General features: G+C 51.2%; 1 protein-coding gene across 2 annotated transcripts in view; it reads right to left on the minus strand.

The window, feature by feature from the left end:
- Positions 1-837: 837 nt before the first annotated feature.
- Positions 838-22,264, minus strand: part of GPT2 (glutamic--pyruvic transaminase 2) — a 33,329-nt gene continuing 11,902 nt past the window's right edge. The window contains exons 4-11 of one of the 2 annotated variants that reach the window (XM_029211590.1): positions 19,609-19,742; positions 17,238-17,481; positions 13,252-13,331; positions 11,440-11,576; positions 6,686-6,860; positions 4,787-4,942; positions 3,425-3,537; positions 838-2,169 (exon numbers count right to left, since the gene is read on the minus strand). In XM_029211590.1, the coding sequence (XP_029067423.1) occupies positions 2,079-2,169; positions 3,425-3,537; positions 4,787-4,942; positions 6,686-6,860; positions 11,440-11,576; positions 13,252-13,331; positions 17,238-17,481; positions 19,609-19,742 (1,130 nt within the window). In that variant the 3' untranslated portion in view covers positions 838-2,078. The remainder of the gene's footprint in view (positions 2,170-3,424; positions 3,538-4,786; positions 4,943-6,685; positions 6,861-11,439; positions 11,577-13,251; positions 13,332-17,237; positions 17,482-19,608; positions 19,743-22,264) is intronic. The other variant, XM_029211580.1, reaches the window with a different exon arrangement.

The following is a 22,264-nucleotide window of genomic DNA, read 5'->3' on the forward strand; positions in this document are numbered from 1 at the left end:
AAACAAGACATCAGAATCTGCAGAAAATCAAATCTACCATGATCAGCGTTCCTACCTGAATGAAGTTAACCTCCTAAACCAGCTGACCTCATTAAGTTTTTACTCATTTATTTTAAAACCAAACCAAGTGTATATGACATCTTTTTAAAAAATCATGTAAACATTGCAAAGTTTTTAGGGGTTATTTATAATCTGAAGAGATTTATAAAAAAAACTACTGGGCTTGTTAAAACTACAAATACTAACCCTACCCCACCCCCCATGAAAAAAGCAATTGTTACAAAAATATAAAAAATATACTAGCTTCTACTATTTAACCTTTCCACCAGAAATCTCACAACTCTGGGACACATCCTGGTTTTTATACCATCAACAAGCACAAGTGCAATTTTCTCAAATTTTTAAGGAAGAAAAAGTCCCCAAACATTCCCTTTGTTACTTGAGATTGTGGCTACTTTCTTCATAGGGACTGTAATGCTAGTGGTAAGGACAGTTTGAAGTTTCCTATTGCATCCCCTGCATGGACCCGGCGTGGGAATTATAGCACAGGAGGCTGCTTTCAAAGCTCACTCCTTTAGCCTTTTCAGATTTCTCTCCAGTCCCTTCAATTCCACTTTGGGACTTGCTGGATCCCCAGACTCCTGAGCTGGCCTTGGCTTCCCTAACCGCCCACCAGGGAAGGCCCACAGTAGGAAAAGAGGGCGTAAGCCTGCTGCCACCCATAGTGCCCACTTTCTGGGGGCACAGGTTGGGCCCTGCACCCAGGTTTGCTCATACCAGGGAAACTGTGCACTTGGTGGATGATCCCCCAACTCCCACCCCCCCCCCCCCCGAGAGATGACTGATGCTACAGGACAGTCTGCAGAGTCTGGGAGGGGAGCCAGAAGCAGATGTGGAGGCAAAACACTTTGCATATAAGGTAAAATACTTCTATAAACTTTGAATCGGATCACATGTACACAGCAGCCACGCTACCAGGCACTTTGACCAATTAAGAGCTAGGAAATGGACCAAATTCCGCTTGAAACAACTCAACAAACACTATGGGAAGGGGGTGTGGTTTAACTGTCTTCATGTCCTTAAGGATACCCCTCCCTCACTAGGACATTTTCAGTGTTTCCTTGCCCTACTATCACCTAAAGGCTCACTCAAGCCCTTGGATGAGACTGCTTGTTTGTTGGGTAACAGTGGGATGGATCCACACACCACCAGGTAGAATCCCTCTACGTGACTGGGATATTGCTGGGCTGAACCCTGTGCCCCTGGAGTCCAGGGAGATCCCTGGACGGGCGTCCCAGCCTAAGCGTGCCCAAGAGAACCCTTCACCCAAAGCCCTCGTGTGTGCAGAGTCCTCACTACCTGCTGTGTGCTCCCACGTGGAGGCCTGGTTCAAATCGGAGCCTGGCTCACACCCACTCCTCCCCTGCAGGACCCTCTGACCTTGGCCATAGCCCCCGGTGCCCGCCACCACCTAGTCTGGCATGCGGTCCAGCCCCATGCACTGCTGCCCTTACCATTCTTGTCTGAGAGCAGGCTGTCTGCCTCCAGGTCAGAAGGGCGGGCCCTCTCGGAGCCTCCAGTGGACTCTAGGCTCTCCTGTTTGAAGGACTAGATTTTCATACCGCTAAAGGTTTTATTTCACAGATCATGGTGGTGAGTTTGCGATTTCCAGTCCTCACCATGGTTAAGTTATACATTTCCCGACACCTTGTTTCTCCAGATCTGAAACAGCTCACCCAACACACCCTGGTTGTTTCAACCCCAAAAGACTTTTCCAAAAGCAACAGCAACAGATTCAGAGGACACCACCACATACGCTGAGCAAGTCCCCTCTACTTTGGTTGCATCAAAAGACAGGGCTTCTGAGACAACCCCAATTCAATTTGCTCAGAAGAGAGGTGCTCCCAACATCAAGGCACAAAGAAAGAAGTCTCCTGGGGCAAAATGACGATGAAAGCGACCAGTGGCCTTCGTAAGGCCTGAGGCGGAGTCGCTGGGGGGGGCGAATCCAGTCTGGGCTGGGTGGGCATCAGGAGGAAGGCTGAGGGCCAGGTCTCCCTCTGGGGCCTGAGGAGTCCTCACGCGTACTTCTCCAGGAACTTTATGTGAAAGTCCTTCACCTTCTGTAGAACCGTCTTTAGCTTCTCCACTGGAGGAAGAATGGTCATTCTGTCAGGAAAGAGAACAGCGTCAGTCGGACAAGTGGCTCTGGAAAAGGGGAGAGAAGTGAACCTGGCAGGTCACTCCTCCACCTGCAGCTGCAGAGACCAGGTGGTGCGGGCAAGTTGTGTGGGGAGGGACAGGCCTGTCTTGTCCACTGCGATGGCTCCAGGCCCTGGACAGCACCTGGCACTTGTTGAACCACTTTCTCCCACCATTCACACATTTTTTTACCCAACTCGTATATGTGAACAAAAGCAATAAGCTGGTGGCAGCATCTCAGCTCACTAACACATCCACCCATAATCATAGCAGGTCTGCCCAACACTCTGACAGGTGCATAGAACTTTCTCGAGCGCATGACTCTTGGTATTTCCTATGGCTACAGAGCGAGACTCCATTCCTGCTAGACAGGCCTTTTCCATCTCCACCATCTGTCTCACAGTGAGAACCTCCAGTCATAACTTTCCTCCACAGGAATTCCCACATTGCCATGGTAACTAACTCCTGCCTCCAATACTGTCAGCCTGCTTCCCAGCCTTAAGGGCAGCTCTCGAGAAGTAACCACTTCTTGAATGAGCTGTGAATTGCCAAGGTGAACCCAACAAGGGTGGAAAGGCCATCCACACCACCCACACGTTTGTCCACTGCGGGGGGCGGGCCCTACCCACGACCTTCACTGCCTCAAGACTTAGCCTCAGGTGCTAAGCCCGTGACATTTCTTTTTTTAGCATCTGCTGCAGGAAACATCTGAGAGTGCCGTGCATGGAGAGGGTGCTGTTTGCAACAGAACTGGCCTCAGCGGAAGACCAAGCTGAGCTGCTCCGGCTCGCCCAGCAGAGTCACATGCCTGTGAAAGGAGGCACAGCAATTCCACCATGTCTCAGAGGCAACATCTCAGCAGGCTTTTGGTGCAATGGACAAGCTATTGAGCTCCTGGATGCTGTATGATACCATCACAGAGTTGAAAAGGGACAGGGGAAGGACAAGAAAACATAGCACGGGAACACTGCAGATGGCATATGATAGATGGGGGCAGTGGAGGGGAGACAGAGCAGTCAAGGAGATGACCTTGGCGTCGCCCACAGTCTTCCTTAGTCCCTGGCACAGGGTCTCAGCTATCTCTGCAGCAGGACAGAATGGGAGTGGGATGGGGGGACAGGGGCTCCACACATCCCAGTCTCTGTAGGTGCCTTGATGTTAAGAAGCCCAAGTTTCCCAAGACAAACCCGGGACCAGCCCGCTGGTGCAGAGGAAGTGGTACCTGAAGTGGTAGGTGCCTTCCCTCTGCCCAAAGCCACTGCCGGGCACAACACAGATGCCCGTCTCCTCCAGGAGCTTCATGCAGTAGAACATGTCGGGGGCCATCTTATGGGCCTGTGGGAGTGGGACAGAACTTAGGATTCATTCCTGGTTTCGCACTGTACAAACATTACAATCTCAAAGCCAAATACACTTGAGATGGCAGGTTCTTTCCCATGGCAGGGCCCTTCTGCCCTCCCCTCCTGTGAGAACCAAGGCAGGATGCTGGGTGCTGTAAGCAGCTGGGGCCAGGAACAAAGAACCCAAAGGCCACTGTGGGACAGCCATGGGCTGCGGGGCTTCTGCTCTCCAGTGGGGAGTGCCAGGCTGTTGCCTGTGTACCCTACCCCCACGGAGCAGCTCCACAAGCACTGGCCATGTCCTATACGCCAAGCCAGGGGCCTGAGGTCTCTGCCCAGGGGGCCTCAAGGAACAAGCCTCTCAGGGGCCCTACTGTTGGTGCTTCTCACACTTCGGTTTGCACAACCAGGCCACCTGTTAAATAGGTTCTCAGGCTCCAACACCAGAAATTCTGATTCAATCGGCTGAGGGGTGGGGCCAGATTTTGAATGTTTAACAAGGTATCGAGGAGGTAAGCAGGTATAAGGACACTTTCAGAGATACGGCTCTGGCCCTTGATCCTCAAACCAGGGTCTGCGGCACCACCTGAGAACTTACTAGAAACGCAGAATCTTGGGCCCCTCCAAAGATTTCTTGAACCAGTATCGGCATTTTTAACAGGACCCCAGGTGATCGATGTACACACTCAAGTTTGAGAAGCGCTGCTCTAGGGTACTGTGGCCAGGTGGAAGAGACTGCTCTTGATGCTTCCCCAGCATCTGTTCAGTTTTTTTTTTTTTTTTTCGGTACGCGGGCCTCTCACTGTTGTGGCCTCTCCCGTTGCGGAGCACAGGCAACGGATGCGCAGGCTCAGCAGCCATGGCTCACGGGCCCAGCCGCTCCGCGGCACGTGGGATCTTCCTGAACCGGGGCACGAACCCGTGTTCCCTGAATCGGCAGGCGGACTCTCAACCACTGCGCTACCAGGGAAGCCCTCTGTCCAGTTTTAAATGCATCATATCACACGTGGGCACCTGCCTTCAGCACACCGCTCACCTGGGGCCGGCCTCACACCTGCCGCATCAACGCAGCATGCTGCAGGGCTGGGTCTCTGAGAGCCCATCATCTTTACACACTAAGTACCATCTGACCAACGGATACACAAAGTTCAGAGCCTCTAGGGCCAACACTTTAGCTCCCCATGGCAAGAAGCAGTCCCATGTGAACCCAGTGAGAGAGCCAGCCCTGACCTGGCACCCCTGACCTGAGCTGCCTCCATGGCTTTGGCAGGGATGAAGATTCGAGGAAAGGCGTACATGGCCCCCTGCAAGGGGTTGCAGTGAATTCCTGGGACTTGGTTAAACAGGTCTTCTGTCAGCTTAGCTTTTCTGGCCAGATTACCCAAGACGGACTCTTTCTCCTGATGAGACAGAGAAAGCACAGGAGTTAGCATCTCTGGACATCATGGCTCAAGACCCTGGAAACTATCCCTTCAAACTGGGGCGTCAGGGCAGACTGGTGAAGGTGAGCTTGCGTGTGCATAAGCACAGCAAATGGGGGAGGTGGGCGAAACACATGTCCCTCTGCAGGAACTTCTTCCACAGACGCTCAGCCCATGAGGCTGCCATGTGACCTGGGGCAGGAGCACACGGGCCACAGGTAGGTCCTAGGTAGCCTGTGTCATGGGTTCTACTCTTTTTTTTTTTTTTGTGGTATGCGGGCCTCTCACTGTTGTGGCCTCTCCCGTTGCGGAGCACAGGCTCCGGACGCCCAGGCTCAGCGGCCATGGCTCACGGGCCCAGCCGCTCCACGGCACGTGGGATCTTCCCAGACCGGGGCACGAACCCGTGTCCCCTGCATCGGCAGGCGGACTCTCAACCACTGCACCACCAGGGAAGCCCATGGGTTCTACTCTTGTACCAGGATGTCATTCCTGAAAATGAGAAAAACCAGTCCCTGCCCATTGGTCTGAATGAACTTGGGCCTGGATGGAACACCCTAGAACATGCTTCTAGGAGACAGCCCCACCACTTCATTTTGGGGAGTCACCCTTCCCCCAATCCATGTGGTGTGTTTGGGGCACGTGATCCAGGCAAAGCACATCAGTGACAGGCTCAGAGCTGGACATGTGTCCAAAGCTGGAGCAAGCAGTCCAGCACTTCTGCAAGTACTACTGCAATGTGTGGGTGAAGAGCTGTGGCCTGCGGATGAGCGGATCAGCAAAACGTAGCATGTACACACAGTGGAATGTCACTCAGCCTTAAACAGGAGGCACAGTCCGACACATGCCACAACAGGGATAAACCCTGAGGACATCATGCTAATTGAAATAAAGTCACAAGAAGACAAACGCTGTATATGAGGTACCTAGAGTAGTCATATTCACAGAGAGTAGAATAGAGGCCACCAGGGGCTGGTGGCAGGGGGAAATGAGGAGTTATTGTTTAATGGGTACAGAGCTTCAGTCTGGGATGATGAAAAGTTCCTGGAGTTGGACGGTGGTAATGGTTGCACAACAATTTGAGTGTACTTCATGCATTAAACTGTTCAGTTAAAAATGATCAAAATGGTAAATTGCATGTTCTGCGTATCTTACCACAATTTTTAAAAAAGGTTGTGAATTTAGAACAGCTGGGAACTGACTTCTTGGTTATATGACCAATAAATTCCATTTCTGTTTAAACTACTTAGAGTTGGGTTTTTCTCACTTGCAGTTGAAAAGGTTTGACTGCATCACTTCAAGCTGCAAGGACAGCCTGCAGCTGTGTCTTAAGCCACAGGCAGGCCCGTGGCCTAGAATCAATGCCATGCTCATCCATCTCCCCCTTTTAGTTTAGTAACAGAATCATTCCCCTCCCACTCCCACCCAGGGTGTTCTCAGGACACAAGGCCATTCCCTCTGGGCGCCTGCCCATCCGTGGTGCTCACAGGCGAGAAAGAGGAAGGGGTGCACCCCGCCCCCCCCCACGTGCAACAGTCCTCCCACTTCAAATACAGCCCAGCTGCATCCTGAGACTTAACCTCATTGGGGTGAGTCAGGCGCCACGTGGAACCACGAGCACCCCCGGGAGGCCATCTAGACAGAGGCTGGCCATTGAGACAATACATGGTGAACACTGGCCGCAGCAGTGATGCAGACATGCCATGGGACAAGCTGACTCACCCTGCTGAACTGCTCGAAGGATTCCTCTCCTGGCACCGGGGGGTTCACAACGATGTCCATGGCAGCCTGCCCAGACACTGGCGGGCACAGACGCACCGAGAGCAGCTTTACCAGCTGGCCCTTGATCTCAGGGTGCAGGTTGATCACCTCCATGTAGCCTCCTCTGTAGCCACACCTAAAAGGTTGAAGACGGGGAGAGGACCCACCAGTCACAGAGAGACCTCTACTAAGTGCATCCAGCCGGCCAGAATCTTCTGTAAACATCCCCATGCCCAACACTGAGTTTCCAGGTGTGGCCGAGTTCTTGCCAGTGGAAAGTGAAAGGGAGTGATATGTGTAAATTCCGCATCACTTCCTTAAAAGCATGCTCTCTCCTTCCTCTCTCCCTTTCCCCACTTCCTGAGAAATGCACACGCCAGAGCAGCAGCCTCAGTGCCCCATGTTGAGAAAACAGAGCCAGCCCACCAGCCCACCTCTGAATGACCTCACGGGGCAGAGCCAGTCCTGGACTCCCCCTACCTTTGGGCTGTTATCACAGAGACACACTTCCATCTTGTTTGAGCCACTGTATTTTGGGGCCTTTTGGTTAGAGCAGCTTAGCCTGACTCTTAACTTATACGCTAGCCCTGCTCCAAAGGGGCATGTGATTCAGGCTGGGCACCCCCTGCACAGGTTCGAGGGGTGGGCATGTGAGCAGTAGCCTGAGGATTTGGCTAGAACTTTCTGATGCCTGAAAACAAAGCCAACCCAAAGCAGAGCAAAGCAGGGAATTCCCTGGCGGTCCAGTGGTTAGGACTTGGCACTTCCACCGCCGAGGGCCAGGGTTCTATTCCTGGTAGGGGAACTAAGACCCCACAAGCCACGCAGTGTGGCCAAAAAAAAAAAAAAGGAAAGCAGAGCTGAGAAAGAAAACAAGACAAGGTCAGAAAGCAGAAAGAGATCTGGTGACACTTTTAAGCCCCCTGATTAAACTCTACTCTTTGACTTTTTAAATTTTATTTATTTTTTATTTTTTTTCGGCTGCGTTGGGTGTTTGTTGCTGTGTGCGGGCTTTCTCTAGCTGCGGTGAGCAGGGGCTACTCTTCGTTGCGGTGCACGGGCTTCTCATTGCGGTGGCTTCTCTTGTTGCGGAGCACGGGTTCTAGGTACGCGGGCTTCAGTAGTTGTGGCTCGCGAGCTCTAGAGCGCATGCTCAGTAGTTGTGGCGCATGGGCTTAGTTGTTCTGCAGCATGCGGGATCTTCCCAGACCAGGGCTCAACCCTGTGTCCCCTGCACTGGCAGGCGGATTCTTAAACACTGCACCACCAGGGAAGTCCACTCCTTGACTTTTTTTTTTTTTTTTTTTTTTGCGGTACACGGGCCTCTCACTGTTGTGGCCTCTCCCGTTGCAGAGCACAGGCTCCGGACGCGCAGGCTCAGCAGCCATGGCTCACGGGCCCAGCTGCTCCGCAGCATGTGGGATCTTCCCGGACCGGGACACGAACCCGTGTCCCCTGCATCGGCAGGTGGACTCTCAACCACTGCGCCACCAGGGAAGCCCTCCTTGACTTTTTACTGATAAAGATTAAAAAAAATTTTTTTAAAGATTTATTATTTATTTATTTATTTAACTTTATTTTTGGCTCCGTCAGGTCTTAGTTGCGGCACGTGGGATATTCGTTGAGGCGTGTGGGATCTTTCGTTGCGGCGCATGGGCTTCTCTCTAGTTGCGGCGTGCGGGTTTTCTCTCTAGTTGTGGCGCGTGGGCTCTGTAGTTTGTGGTACGTGGGCTCTAGTTGAGGCGCGCAAACTCAGTAGTTGTGGCGCGTGGGCTTAGTTGCCCCATGGCATGTGGGATCTTAGTTCCCTGGCTAGGAATCAAACCCACGTCCCCTGCATTGTAAGGCGGATTCTTTATTTGACTTTATTTTTTAATTTTACTTTTGGCTGTGTTGGGTCTTCATTGCTGCACGCGGGCTTTCTTTAGTTGCGGTGAGGGGGGGCTACTCTTCACTGCAGTGTGCGGGCTTCTCATTGTGGTGGCTTCTCTTGCTGTGGAGCACGGGTTCTAGGTGTGCGGGCTTCAGTATTGTGGCTCGAGGGCTCTAGAGCACAGGCTCAGTAGTTGTGGCGTACGGGCTTAGTTGCTCCGCGGCATGTGGGATCTTCCCCGACCAGGGAATCGAACCCACGTTCCCTGCACTGGCATGTGGATTCTTAACTACTGTGCCACCAGGCAAGTCCCTGTAAGGCAGACTCTTTACCACCGGACCACCAGGGAAGTGCCCTGATATGGATTTTTTAAAAAGCCTCTTTGATGTAGGCCAGTTCAACTTGAGTTTCTGTTACATATTTCCAAAAGGATCCTGACTGATATACAGTCAAATCTCATGAAAATAAGCTGAGATCATACAGTCAAAAACAAAAACAAAAATCTTTCAGAACGAAATCAGCTCCATCAGCCACACTTTCTGGACTGTGATTGATAACGTTCAGACTAATAAGCACAGAAACGCAGGCACCAGCTCCTGCCTTCCTCTGTATGTGTACCACACCCACACAACCTCAGAGCACCTGATATGATGAGACACTCGATAAAACACTTTTGGGATCAGGCTGCAGAATGAACTGGCAGAGACAGATCCCCATGTGACCCCTCAACTTGCTTTTCCAATGCGGGAAGATAAATTCTGGCATCTCGGAAACGTTTCCTGTAACAAAGTTGAAAGAAGAAACTTTCTGCTTTATTCTCTGCTGATGAGCAGAATATCAAATTGGGCAAATCAGTCTGATCCTAGGTAATCAGGATCTGAGGGCAACAGGATACCACCGCAGGTTACCAACATCCAGGGTATTACCATTAAAACAGTCATCAGTAACACAGATGGAAAGATGGGTGGGTATGTGACAAACACACTTGAGTTTGAAAAATGAGTTAATGGAGAACATATTTGTTTAGGAAAAGAGCTACACAACACATGAAAGCCTAGCAAGGAGACAGCATCACTACTGGGGTAGACCAGAAAGACCAGCATAGATCAACCCCTGCCCACATCAAATATAGCCAAGAACAGTTGGGTGACCATCCCAAGGGGACAGCTCCCTTGACCTGGCTAAAATATTTCTTGAAGCTTCACAGTTACACTGGCCTCCAGACCCCCTCCTGACACCTGGCATAAAGCAGAACTCCCACAACGCTGGGGAATGAATGTCCTTAGCTGTAAATACACTGGCCTTTCCATCTCAGTCTAGTTTGTAGGTTCCTCCTCTCCTCCCCTAACTGCTGAGCAGGGAGGGCCTGGGCCCAGTCCTTGGACCTCTTCTCTATCTATACTCACCCCTGGTGAGACATCCAGGCTCAGAGATCTGTCTAACAACTCATACATTGACATCTCACAAACTCTAATCTCCAGCTGGATATCAGCCCTGAGCTGCAGACTCACACATCCATCTCCATCTGGACATCCAAAAGGCATCTGCAAATTCTACACATCCAAAACCAACTTCTAATTCTACCCCAAAACCTGCTTCACACACAGCAATCCTCATCTATTGATGGCAACTCTATCCTTCCTGCTGTTTGAACAAAACACTTGGGAATCATCCTAGACTTCCCTCTCTCACACCCACCTTTTCCATCAAGCAACACCTGTCAACTCCACCTTCAAACATATCCAAGATCAAACGTCTTCTCCCCACCTCTACCCTGGCCCACGATATCTCCCCTGGACCATAACAGCCTTCTGACTCGAATGCCCACTTCTGTCCCTACCCTCATCACACAGCAACCAGAGAATCTGGTAAAACATAAGTCAGGAGAAGTCACACCTCTGTGTAAACCCTCCAAGGGTTCCCATCTCACTCCGAGTAAAAGTAAAAAATAATCTAAGTAGCCCGGGTGATCTGGCCTCCTATGACTTTTTTTGGTCGCAACTTCTGCCACTTTCTCTCTCACTCCTTTCTAGTCTCCTTGCCACTCCTCAAACAGCTGCTCCTTCCACCTCAGGGCCTTTGCACGTGCTGTTCCCTCTGTCTGGAATGCTCTTTCCTCAGACATCTGTGTAGCTCCCCACAACCCCTCCCTTGGGTCTTAACTCAAAAGCCAACTCCTCAGTGACCAGACCCTACCTCTCGGCCTTCCCATCTCTTCTCTAATTATTTTTGCCCACTTGACATGTGATATTCGTTTGTCTATTGCCTCTCTCTCCTCACTAAAGCATAACTCTGTGAGGGCAGGGATGGCTGTGGTTTGCTCACTGCTATAACCTCAGTGCCGAGATCAGTACTGGACTCATAGCAGGTGCTCAATAAATATTAGCTGAATGAATGAATACAGGATTGAAGCTGACTCTGGCCCCAGAAGTCACACAGTGCTAAGGCAGGGTGCATACAGAGCTCCTGCACACAGAGCTTGCCCTACTGGCCTGACAGCATTTGTCCACTCAACCTGCCTTCCCTGGCCCTCAGAGTTCAGTCAATGTCAGAGCAACAGTGACATGGCTGGCAGAAAACACTAGCATTGGAAGCTGCTGTGAGGTCCTGTTTTCATTTTCATCACAGCCTTATTTTACACGAGCCCTTGCACAAGGTCTGTCCTCACACCACCATGCTCCCTTTGGGGAGGTGTGGTCTGTCTCCTCCTGCTTCTTAGATCAGCAGAGTCGGTGGATAAGGGCAGCTGTCTCTGTCCAGCAGACTGAGGTGGGGCAGGGCGGAGAAGCACAGGGACCAAGCAGGCCCAGGGGCAGCGGGAGGGAGGTGGGGGCCCACATACTCGCCCATGTAGCCCTTGGAGGTGGAGTGGAAGGAGGCGAGCTCCACGTTGCTGGAGTACTCGGGCCCCATCTCGTAAAGCACCTTCTTAAAGGAGTGAAATCTGCAGTCTGGAGAGTACACGTTGTCCTGGTACACCTGCAGGAGGGGACGGGATGAAGACAGTCATCGCAAGTCCCCCAGAAGCCTGAGCCACCTAGGCGGCGGCTGAGGGAGGGCACAGGTGCTCCAGGCCAAACTGCAGCCAGGCAGCCTGCCGTGAAGCCCAGCCTCGGACACCACTGCCAAGCCAGACATGCTTGAGGGAACCTTACAGAAGAGCAAGGAGGGAAGGCCTCGGGATGGATGCCCACTGGATTCTCCCACCCAGTCTCCAGATCTCCTTTCTGCCTCATGTGCCAGTGACGACATCAAGTATCCCACCTGCCCAAGCAGGTTTCCTCCCGGAGTGTGATGCTCACTTCCATCAATAGGATGAGTGGTGAAAGCAGTTCATGTACCTGTCCTGACCTCCGCACCTGAAGTGCTAACTGTGTACCCTCCACACGTCACGGCACTCACCCAGCTCTCTGTCCACCATTGCTGTCAGCGCCCACACTGGAGCGAGCAGCCCCCACACTGGAGCGAGCAGCGCCTCCCTGTCCCCACACAGTCTAGCGTGCCGCAGGCAAGCGTCCCATCTGCCCTTGGAGATGAGCTTCCCATACCCAGTTTGGACATCAGGGAAACTGAGGCTCTCTGGAGTGCTGTGGGTCAGCAGGAGGGTCAAGCCAGCTGCACCTTCAACAAGCCAGGCAGAGCTTCCTCCTCCCCCACCCCTCCCTTCCCAGACCCCGAGGGAAGAGGTTTGTGCACCAGGTCACTCTGCTGTACATTCTCTCCTATAGAAATGAACATTTTAGGTCCATCTGCTATTAATCACGGCAACAATTTGGTGGGTAAGCTCTGTGTGGGGGGCGGGGCGGTGCGAGTGATGAGAAGCAAAGAAATGAAGCTTGTGTGTTAGAAGCTACGACTAACTAGAAATCATGCAGCAATGAAGAAATGAAAACAGGATATGACGGGTCTTTCATTTCTTTCCTTGCAGGAAAAGAATGGGCATGCCTTGTCTCCAGAACTGGGGTTCAAGAAGCAGCAGCTGTGGGGGGTTAATTAAGACTCCCCTCCTCACAGGACATAGCATCAGGCCCACCTAGCACCCACTTTCCCTGCTTGAGAAAGAGGCCCTGAATTTGCCTCAGTGAACACCCCCCCCCCCCCCCCCGCCGCTCTCTGCAGGCTTGGGGGCACAGGGCAGAGACACTGCCCCGTGCCCAGGCCTGGTCAGTTTGCATATTGCAACCATGGGGCCACAGTAATTGGCTCAGCAATGGGTGTTTGACCCAAGCTGCACCAGTGAAGCTCAATTCTGAGACTTTTGCTGGAACCACCAGGAAGAAATGCTCTCTTTCTAGACTGGGAAGATAGCAGGCCCGTGTGTGAGGCCAAGGCAGCAGGATGGAATGAAAGGAGGTGGAAGATGTGGTTTGAGTCCCTGGATCCAGCCCCACTCCTGAGACCCTGCCACCTTTTTACTTTTCAAGTTTAAAGTAGTTTGGGTTAGATTTCTGAAACTTATAACCAAGATTCCAAACCAACGTTGGGATGATTTTTGGTCAGTCTCACAGGGTGTAACACTGAACATCCTCAACCTTGTTAGAATCTCTCTTCCAACACCTAGAAAACTCTCTCTGGCTATAGAAAAACCAGGCCTGGCTCCCTCTCCCAGAAGAGAAAGCGCACCCTCACCTCTGAGAGCCAAGGCTGCTCTTACCTCATCAGCCAGGAGAAAGAGCTTCTCTTCCCAGGCAAAGTGAATCACGTCTTCTATGCACTTTCTGCTCTGCACCTGACCTAAAAAGTCCCCAAACAAAAGCAGAAGGTAGGTTGTAATGCTGTTTAAATTGTCCCCAGGTAAGAACCCCAATCAGAATCGCTCAGGTATCTGTATTCCCCAGGACCCTGTGGGACCACCCTCCCTAGCTGCTGTGACTCGGGGGGTTCAGTCAACCTCCAGGGAGCCCCGACGGTCAGCCCCGTCCCTCTGACTCACTTAAGTTGGGTACGTGGAGGGAGCAGTGTTTCACACCCAACCTTCTTGCTATTCTTATTGGAGGTGTGTGTGTGTGGAGGGGGTATATTTGTATTAATCTGTGCTGGAGGGCAAGAAGGCATGACAACATCATAAAGAGCAGGAAAGTTAAACTGAAGGAGTTTAATCATTCAGCCCCACTCTCCTCCTCACCCCACAGCGGCAACACCAGGAGAACTGCACTGGCTACACCTTCTGCCCACACAAGCTCCGTGAGGCAGGGACAAGGTCTGTGGGCTCAGTGCTGACCCTCAAAGCCAGCACTCAGCAGGGCCCCGGTAAATACTGTGGAATTAGCTCTAAATGAGATGAGCCTGCCTGCTAGCTCTGGCTTCTCCTGTCAGCAGCTACATGGGAGCTGCGCCCTCTGAGGATGCTTCCGGATACCCGCAGTGTCCCTGCCAGGGTCTCCCTTCAGGGCTTGACTCAACATTTCATCCATCTTAGAGAAATGAGTGCCAGCCAGCAGCAAAATATTCACCCATCAGTTCACAGGAAATACTGTGGGTTTAGGTGGGGAAAGGAACAAATGCAACAAGGTAGAAATGAACCTTTTCCCAATATTTCCTGAGGCCCACCGTAAGTGTGGCACTGGGTTGTCTGACGTGCTCACATAGCCTCTGGGAAAGCACTAGTCAGGCATGCTGACTTCTCACAAAAGGCTGTTTCTTTACTATACATAAATGTGCATCTATGGATGTTACATATATGTATATATTTATGTGTGTATGTATGTGCACGTGTGTTATTTATATACGCATCTATATCTTGATGCAAACCAGTATGTAGAGTATGTTACCTTCTTGTTAAAAATAACTAAATTCTTGTCCATGTAAGAATAACAAGAATAAGTCTTAGAAAAAATATATAGATGTATCTTATAAGAGCATGGTATGATTCAGCCAGGATTTCAGACTTAAACTGTCTAAGCAATGAACCAATTCCTTTCCTAAGGGACCAACCTGTCTCCTGCCAAGAAAGGGTCAACCGGGCTTCCTATGCAGCAAGCTCATGGCTTTGGGAATTAGGAAGGGTAGTAGCCCTGGATGCTACAAGGAACCAGCTGCTGTTCCCACAGACAGACAGGAGCTGCCTATCCAGGGGGCTGAGCCTGCCTAAAAATGCTGCTGGTCTTCTCTCCCAGGGCTGCCATCCCACAAAGTGTATCCTGTTAGAATGCAAGCAAAGGTTTGAGCACCAAGAGCATCAAACCATGTGTACATACTGCCAGGGGGAGTGCTGAGAGAACTGAGTAAGGGCCAGGCCTCAGGAAGCCTGTAGCTCGGGAGAGGAAAGGAGACCTGCTGTGCGCAAATAATCCCTGTGATATGAGCGATGCAAACTGTAGGACAAGGACAGAGCTTACTTCTCTCCAGTCTTTGCCTGGGACGAAGGAGTCACTCAGAACATGACTGCTGAGCCAATGGATGGACAAACACACATGGTGGTACAGGAGGAGCCACATAGGCTCTAGAGGGGCAGGGCACAGCTGTGCCCAGCAGGGGGAGACATGAGCCCACTGCACAAAAGAGGTGGCTCTGCTGTAGGCCTCAAAGCCGGGGAGGGGTCTAAGTGCCCCTTCCCAGAGGCCAGGCCAAAGGAATTTCCCACAAACTAATGGGGACACCTGTTGCTTGCACCAGCCCTACATTCTGCCCTTTTTTGAGCAACAACACTCAGCTGTCCCAGGGAGAACTCCCTCTCTTTAAACTCCAGCAAGGGACATGGGATACAGACCCAGCCAATCAGCCTCAGTGATTTAACTAGGTCAGGCACGGGCAGGTTGGCCAACGTGGGCCAGTGAGAGTCTGGCCTGTGGCTTTGGCTGAAACTATAGGCAAGGCTCTCTGTGGAGGACGCTTAGGTGCTGGGCAATGACTGGAACTGCTGAAGGCCACTCCCAGGACAGATGCTTCCTGAGAAGGATTCCAACCCAGAGAAGAGCAGAGCTGGGAAATGGCCTGGGGTTCCTATGACAATGACGCTGATTCAAGTGTGCTGCTTTACCCTGGACGTCACAGATCCACTCCCTTCAAGTCTTAAGATGAGTTTCTGTCTTGAATCCCGAAGAGCCCTGTTAGCCACTTATATCCCAGTCCATTTTGATACCTTTTAGCCAAAGTGGTCACAGTGTGTGGTTCAGGCAAGATACATGGTTATCACAGGTAGGTTTCTATTTTTCCATCCCCCATCTTCCAATAGCTGATTTTCACCCATTAAGACCCCAGAGAGGGAATGCCCTGATGGTCCAATGGTTAGGACTCAGTGATTTCATTCTCAGGGCCCAGGTTCAATCCCTGGTCGGAGAGCAAAGATCCCACAAGCTGTGCAGCATGGCCAAAAAACCCCAAAAAACTGCTTATATTAACATATACTCACATGACTCCCCCACCTATGACCTAAAACAGGAAAGTCTCTAGTGCAGTTATTTCTCCCAGGATGGCCAGGTGAAGATTTATGTTAGCACCTGGCCAAGAAGTCACCAACCCTATGATATAAACTAGGTATACAGAGTATTTCCTAAGATGTAGGGCCTACTACTCCAAGTTTGGGACCAGTAGCATCAGCATCACCTGGGGGCTTGTTAGAAATGCAAATTGTCAAGCCCCACTCCAGCCTAATCACATCAGAATACCCAGAAGTGGGGCCCAGCAGTTTGTTTTTTTCTTAACAAGCTAAGGTTTTAGGACGATCATCCTAGGGCAGTGCTTCTCACCCTCAGCTGCATAGAATACTGATGCCTGGGCCCCGTCCCCAGAGATTCTGAGGTGCAGCCTGGCCTTTGACATTTTTAAAGGCTCCCTTTGTGATTCTAATGTGCAACCAGGATTGAGAACCCAGCTCTGTCATTTTCCTACTGAACCAGGGTTAGACCCTTCATCCCTTCCCCCAAGCAGTTGGTGTAAATAAACCAGGGTGGAGGGCAGCTGCACCCATTTTCTGCGCTCAGGAATTCAAGTGGCGCTTTCAGCTGATTGAGGCATCATTTGATGTTCCCAAGAAACAGATTCCACAATCAACTCCACCACGCTTTGGCCCTGACCCAGTTTATCTCAACAAAGGAGGAGAGAGGAGCCCTTGTTCTCTGCATCCGAATAGCATCGGGGGCACATGAAGCCAGCAGCCTGGAAAGATCAAAACAGGCAGAACTGTGCATTTTTTTTAAAAAGAAAAATACGCAAAATTAGGAGTGATTTTCAACTTCTGGAATCAGGTTTTTTTGGTTTGTTCGCTTTTGTTTTTAATATGGCATTTCCTTTTCAGGCCTCAAAGTACACAGTAACGCTGTGTCAAAGAAAAACAACGCACACACCAGCAATCTGAAAACTGGTTCAGAAAAACAAGTAGGAGTAAGGGTAAAATGAGGCCTATGATTAATGGTGATGGTTTGTGCGTGACCTCAAAAAGAAGATTCTTTGCAAATGCAAGAACAGGAGAAAAACTGGTCTTAATACAACCCTGCCCAGGAAAATGCCTGCATTTGCTCACCTCCTAAGGTGGCCTGCGGCAAATTTTATGGCTTTAGGTTAGCAAATCTGAAGTTGGATTGGGAACCTGGGAGCAAAGAGGACTTCATTATTTCTTAGATCTTTAGTGTCCAGACATCCAGTACTGCAGCCACCCTGCCCCTGCTCCCCAAGAAACTGGCAAGGTAGTAAAGCACAGACCTGTGGGGTTCCCGGGGTTGATGATGCACAGCACCTTGGGGTCACAGTGCTCTTTGGCCTCCCGCACGGCCCGCCGGAGCTCATTCACGTTCAGGGCCCAGCAGTTGTCCTCATCCAGGTAATAGTTCACCTGGATGGCATCGAGTTCAGAGATGACCGCCGAGTAGAGGGGGTACTGCGGGATGGGTATCATCACACCCGTCCGTGACTTGCCACCTCCGGAGACCAGGATCTTCAGGATCGTCTGCAACCGAGAAGTCACATCTTGCAAGGCCACTGCCACTTCCCACCCGCGGGGGCTGACCAGCAGCAGGCAAGCTGGAAGGCCCCAACCCTGCCTTTCACCAGCCACCCCACTGCCTGCCTCCAGTGCAGCCCCATGGGAGTGGCTGAACTTCCCCGAGCCTCACTTTCCTCATCTGTAAAATGAGGTCTGCTGTGAGAAATAGGCAAAATGTTTTAAAGTTCTCAGTACAGTGCATGGTATGTAGTTTAACACGCAATACTTGTTAGTATTTTTTAAAGAGGTCTTTTAAAGCAGTAGCCCACAAACTGGCCCTGTCTCAGAATTTTTCTGACCTCACCCCTGAAACTCATTCTGTATGTCTTGGGTGGAGCTCAGGAATCTGTCTGGTCGGTAGCTATCAGTGCCCAAGGCTGGACAGACCCCTGAACAAGGGATTGTTGAAATGGGATAAAATACCCAGCTATGGCCACCAGGTGGCGCTTCAACCTGGCTGTTTCCAAAGCTGAGTGCGCCCTAGGTTCATAGGATTCCTGAGAAACCAGGCCTGGGGATTCCTGTGGGGCACTGGTGGAGGTGGCAATAATTTACTGGATTAATAAGCCCAAACTCTTCTGGGTGAGTCCCCACCTTACACACGGACTTAGCTCCTTTCTCAGGTTCGGCTCCTTGCTGCAAGAATGCCACTGGATTAAAAACTGCAATGACTTGATTCTTTCACTAAATCTTGAGGACCTCTCCCCCAACCCTCCTCTGGAACCTCTACCTATACCTGGGCTTCTCTGGGAACAGAGACAGGCCTTGGCAGAACACAGTGGAAGATGCCATGGTTGGGAGCCTGAGTCCAACACTAGAATCTCAAATGCCACAAGAGGCTGACTTAGAGCAGGCAGACCACCTAAGGTCTCTGGGCCTCAGTTTCCTCCTGGGTTAAAGGAAGAGTTTAATGCATTTGAAAGGCTTTAGGAAAGGACTAAAGCATTTAACAAACAGGAGCCTTGGAAGTCAAGAGACACAGACAAAGATAACTCCATTAAAGGAAGGGTCAGACAGGACAGGCTCCCTGAGTAGGGAGAACAAAGTGAGTGGATGGCACTCAGCACTGACTGGGCACGGGGGCAGGGTGCTGGAAGGGGAGGGAGGCTGCAGGTTCCTCAGGCCCTGGGTTCAGCCCCTTCCGCTATGGAACACTTGATACCAGCCCCTCGTCACCTCTTCCACGGCTGATCCCCAGCCCAAGCCACCTCTTCTCTTGCCTCCTAAACACTCCCTTACATCTATTATGCCCCCTCTTGCCACACTTAAAGCTTAAGAACCTAAATATAATTATGTCCCTCCGCCTACTTCAAATCCTTCAGTGGCTCCCAGGCTCTTAGGACAACAAGGCCCCACCTGCTTCCCAGCCCACTGCTGGTAACTGGCCCTCACCATGTGTGCTCGTCCCCCCTGATGCTGTTTCCAGACACACAGCCTCCTTCCAGCTCAAGGCCTCTATATATGCTGACCTTCTGCTCCGAACCTGTCTCTCCCCTGCCTTCCTGAGTTCACAGGTACGCAGCTTCCAGATCTCTATCTGTTCAGCCTTCCTTGGAGAAACCTTCCTGCCCTCCCCAGCCCCCCAGGTCAGAGTCCCTGCTGCTCCCTCCTGTAACACTTTGTCCTCTTCCAGAAGAGAAACTGAAAGCTTAAGATTTGACATGTATTTATGTGCTATTAATGCCAGTCTTATCCAGCACTGATGTGTAAGCAGAGGCCAAACGTGTTTGTCTCCCCAGCACCTGGCACAGTGCCTCGCAGAGCAGATACACCGTATGTGCTGAGTGAGAGAAAGGCCGATGTCGCCAGGAAGACGGGCACCCTCGAGTGACCCCTGACTCCTCCCAGCTGGACCTGCTGGTGCCACTCTGGAGGGAAACTGAGGCTGCAGGGGTACCCAGGTTCATGAAGACTGAACAAGGTAAGGAGAGCAGGCTACCAGGGTGGGGCAAACAGCAGCGACCAGAGGGAGGCCAACCTCTCCTCCCAGGCTGTCCCCCTGCTAACAGGGTCACACACTCAGCCCTAACGTGCAAGGCTGTTCTTCACGTGGGTGAACAGTGGACAACAACAAGCTACCCTCACACGTACGGAAATGCCGTCACTAGCTCCAGTGGTCAGGTAAATGTTATCCGGGTCTGCAGGTACACCACCATCTCTCCTGGTGATATAGGCAGCCACATCTTCCCGGATGCAGTTGACGCCCTGGCTAGCGCTGTAAGATCCTGTTAAGACAGCAAGCAAGACAGTGACTAGAGGCAGGATGTCTGGCTCCATAGTGTCTGTGATAACCATATAATTAACTGGGAGTGGGAAGGAGGGGGAGGTCAGGGAGGTCTCAGTGTGGCCCTATTCTCACTACTCTAGGCTCTGGAACTGTGGCAAGCTGCTTAACTACCTATCTGGGCTTCATCCACCCATCCTGTCATCCATCCATCTACCCACGTATCTGCCCACTCACCCAACCATCTGCCCATCTGCTATCCATCCATTCATCCATACATCCATTCACCTGCCCGCCCACCCACCCACCCAGCTGCCCTTCTGTTCATCTGTCCACCCACCCACTCATCCATTCATCCACCCAGTATTTGCTGAGAACCTACTTACACATCAAGCATTATTCCAGGCCCTGGCTTCTAACCAGTTGAATGGTGCCCATACCTGCTTTACCCACCCTACTGGGGTTTACACGTTCTATGACAGTATGTACCATTACAGCTGGGACTGCCATGCTTCCATCACTGTTGCCTACACATGGTTCCACAAAACTTGAGAGAATGGTCACCCCAAAATGGCACCACCTGCCAGCCCAGGAATCCAGAACCTTCACCAGCACTAACCACAGATTCCCTGGGGCTGTGAGGCATGACCCACCTACCCCCACCCCATGCCAACAGCATGCTCAGGCTGCCAATTTGGATCAAAATCCAAACCACCATTTACATGAAGTTCAAAAACAGTGGTGACCACTTTGGGCTTGGGGGTATTGACTGCAAAGGGGCACAGAGGAGCCTTTTGTGATGCTGGGAATGGTCAATGTCGTGATCTGGGCAGGGGTTACACAGGTGTGCACACATAGGTGCTGTACATTAATATTTGTGCTTTTTACTGTTTGCATAAAAACTTTTTCAAAATGTCAAGCCACTATTTATGTTTTTAAAAAGCAACTGAAAATAGGTACCTGCACATGCACAAAATCTCTCTGGAAGGAGACTCAAACTGGTGAGGTGAATTCTCTGGGGAAGTGAACCAGGAGGCTTGGGGTCAGAGATGGGAGGCAGATCTTTCACTCTATATCCTTTTATACCATTTGAATTTTATACACGTTTAAAGAAAACCAGCTCATTCCTTCTAAGACTACTGCAACAGCACCACCAGGAGGCAGGATGGAGCTCTGGAAAGTGGCCAGCTCTTCTCTGGGTCTCAGTGCACAGCATCCAAGGCCCAGCACCCAGGAGGTGCTGGGTTTCAGGGTCTGTGCAGCACTGGGCTGGCCTTTCCCCTCTGACCAGTTGTAAGTGGGGGCGGGGGAGGGGGGAAGGAGGCTGGACCACTTCTCTAAGGATCAAGTGGCAAACATTAACACGTATCAAACCTGGGTGGTGAGTACAGAGCCTTGTCACATTATTTGGGGTATCGAATGCATCTGAAATATTTTGCAAATAAAAAAGTGGGGAGGTACAGAAGCCGGTGTTAGAGAATCCTTCTTCTACTGGATGTCTTATTTGATATTTCTTGAGCTCCCATGCTCAGAAAGTTTCCTGTGCTCCCTATTTCCCTCTGCCTTCTTTCAGTGCCCTCCCCTCCACTCCATGAGGCCTGGCCATTTCCACACCAGCTAAGCCTCCTCTTCTTCCTGCCTTTAGTTCACCTGCTTCCCTGAATTCCCAGACCTTCCCCCACGGGCAAGCTCCCTGCTCCTGCCAGCCACAGACTTCCACCTTCTGTTATGCTCTGAACCACACTGATCCTTCACAACTCAGACCTAGTCTCTCTCTAGGAAGCCTGAGATAGGGCCCCACCCCAGCCTTTCTCCCAGTCTGTGATTTCTCCAGTTATCTTATTTTATACAGATGAACCCCTGCCTCCCCATGTTGACTTGAGGGCAGGGACCATCACCTATTTCTTCTGTTCATTGCTGTAGAGCACCTACCCCTGTGTAGGACTCTGCCCTGGGACCCATGGCAACCTGCCTCCCACTGCCCACAAACTGGCACCATCTGCCAAACCCCTGGCGCCATCGCACCCAGACCCTTTCACTCGATCACACTCAGCCTTAAACCTCAAGGCCTTTGCGCACACCATTTCCTCTGTCTGGTGTGCATTGACTCTCTTAGTCGTCTTCCACATGAATTTGAATGCCAGTTTCTCCTTAAACCCTCCCTCTACATTAGAATCCCTTGTTATAACCCCACAGCTCTCTGCTCTTTCTCTAAGAACTCATGAAAACTGGGGATTATGTTTCTGTGTTAATTCTTTTAAATGTTTGTTTTTCCCAAATCTGACAGTGAGCTTCACGAGCACAGAAACTCCACCTGCCTTGTTCACCAGTGTCCCTCAGGGCCTAGAGCAGCGCCTGGTACACGGCGTGGGCTCAGAGAGGAGCCTGACGAGGGCGTTATCTCCCGGCTCTCACCTCCCCCAGGTGTGTCTAGGTTTCACCTCAATCCTACTTAAGATCCGGGACACAGCCTGAGAGCTGGATTACTCATCAAACAAAAAATAAATGGAGCCCCAGTAAGAA

The sequence above is a fragment of the Monodon monoceros genome, unplaced genomic scaffold (genome assembly GCF_005190385.1).
Source record: "Monodon monoceros isolate NGI ecotype Baffin Bay Population unplaced genomic scaffold, NGI_Narwhal_1 Super_Scaffold_10, whole genome shotgun sequence".
Taxonomy (NCBI): Eukaryota; Metazoa; Chordata; class Mammalia; order Artiodactyla; family Monodontidae; genus Monodon; species Monodon monoceros.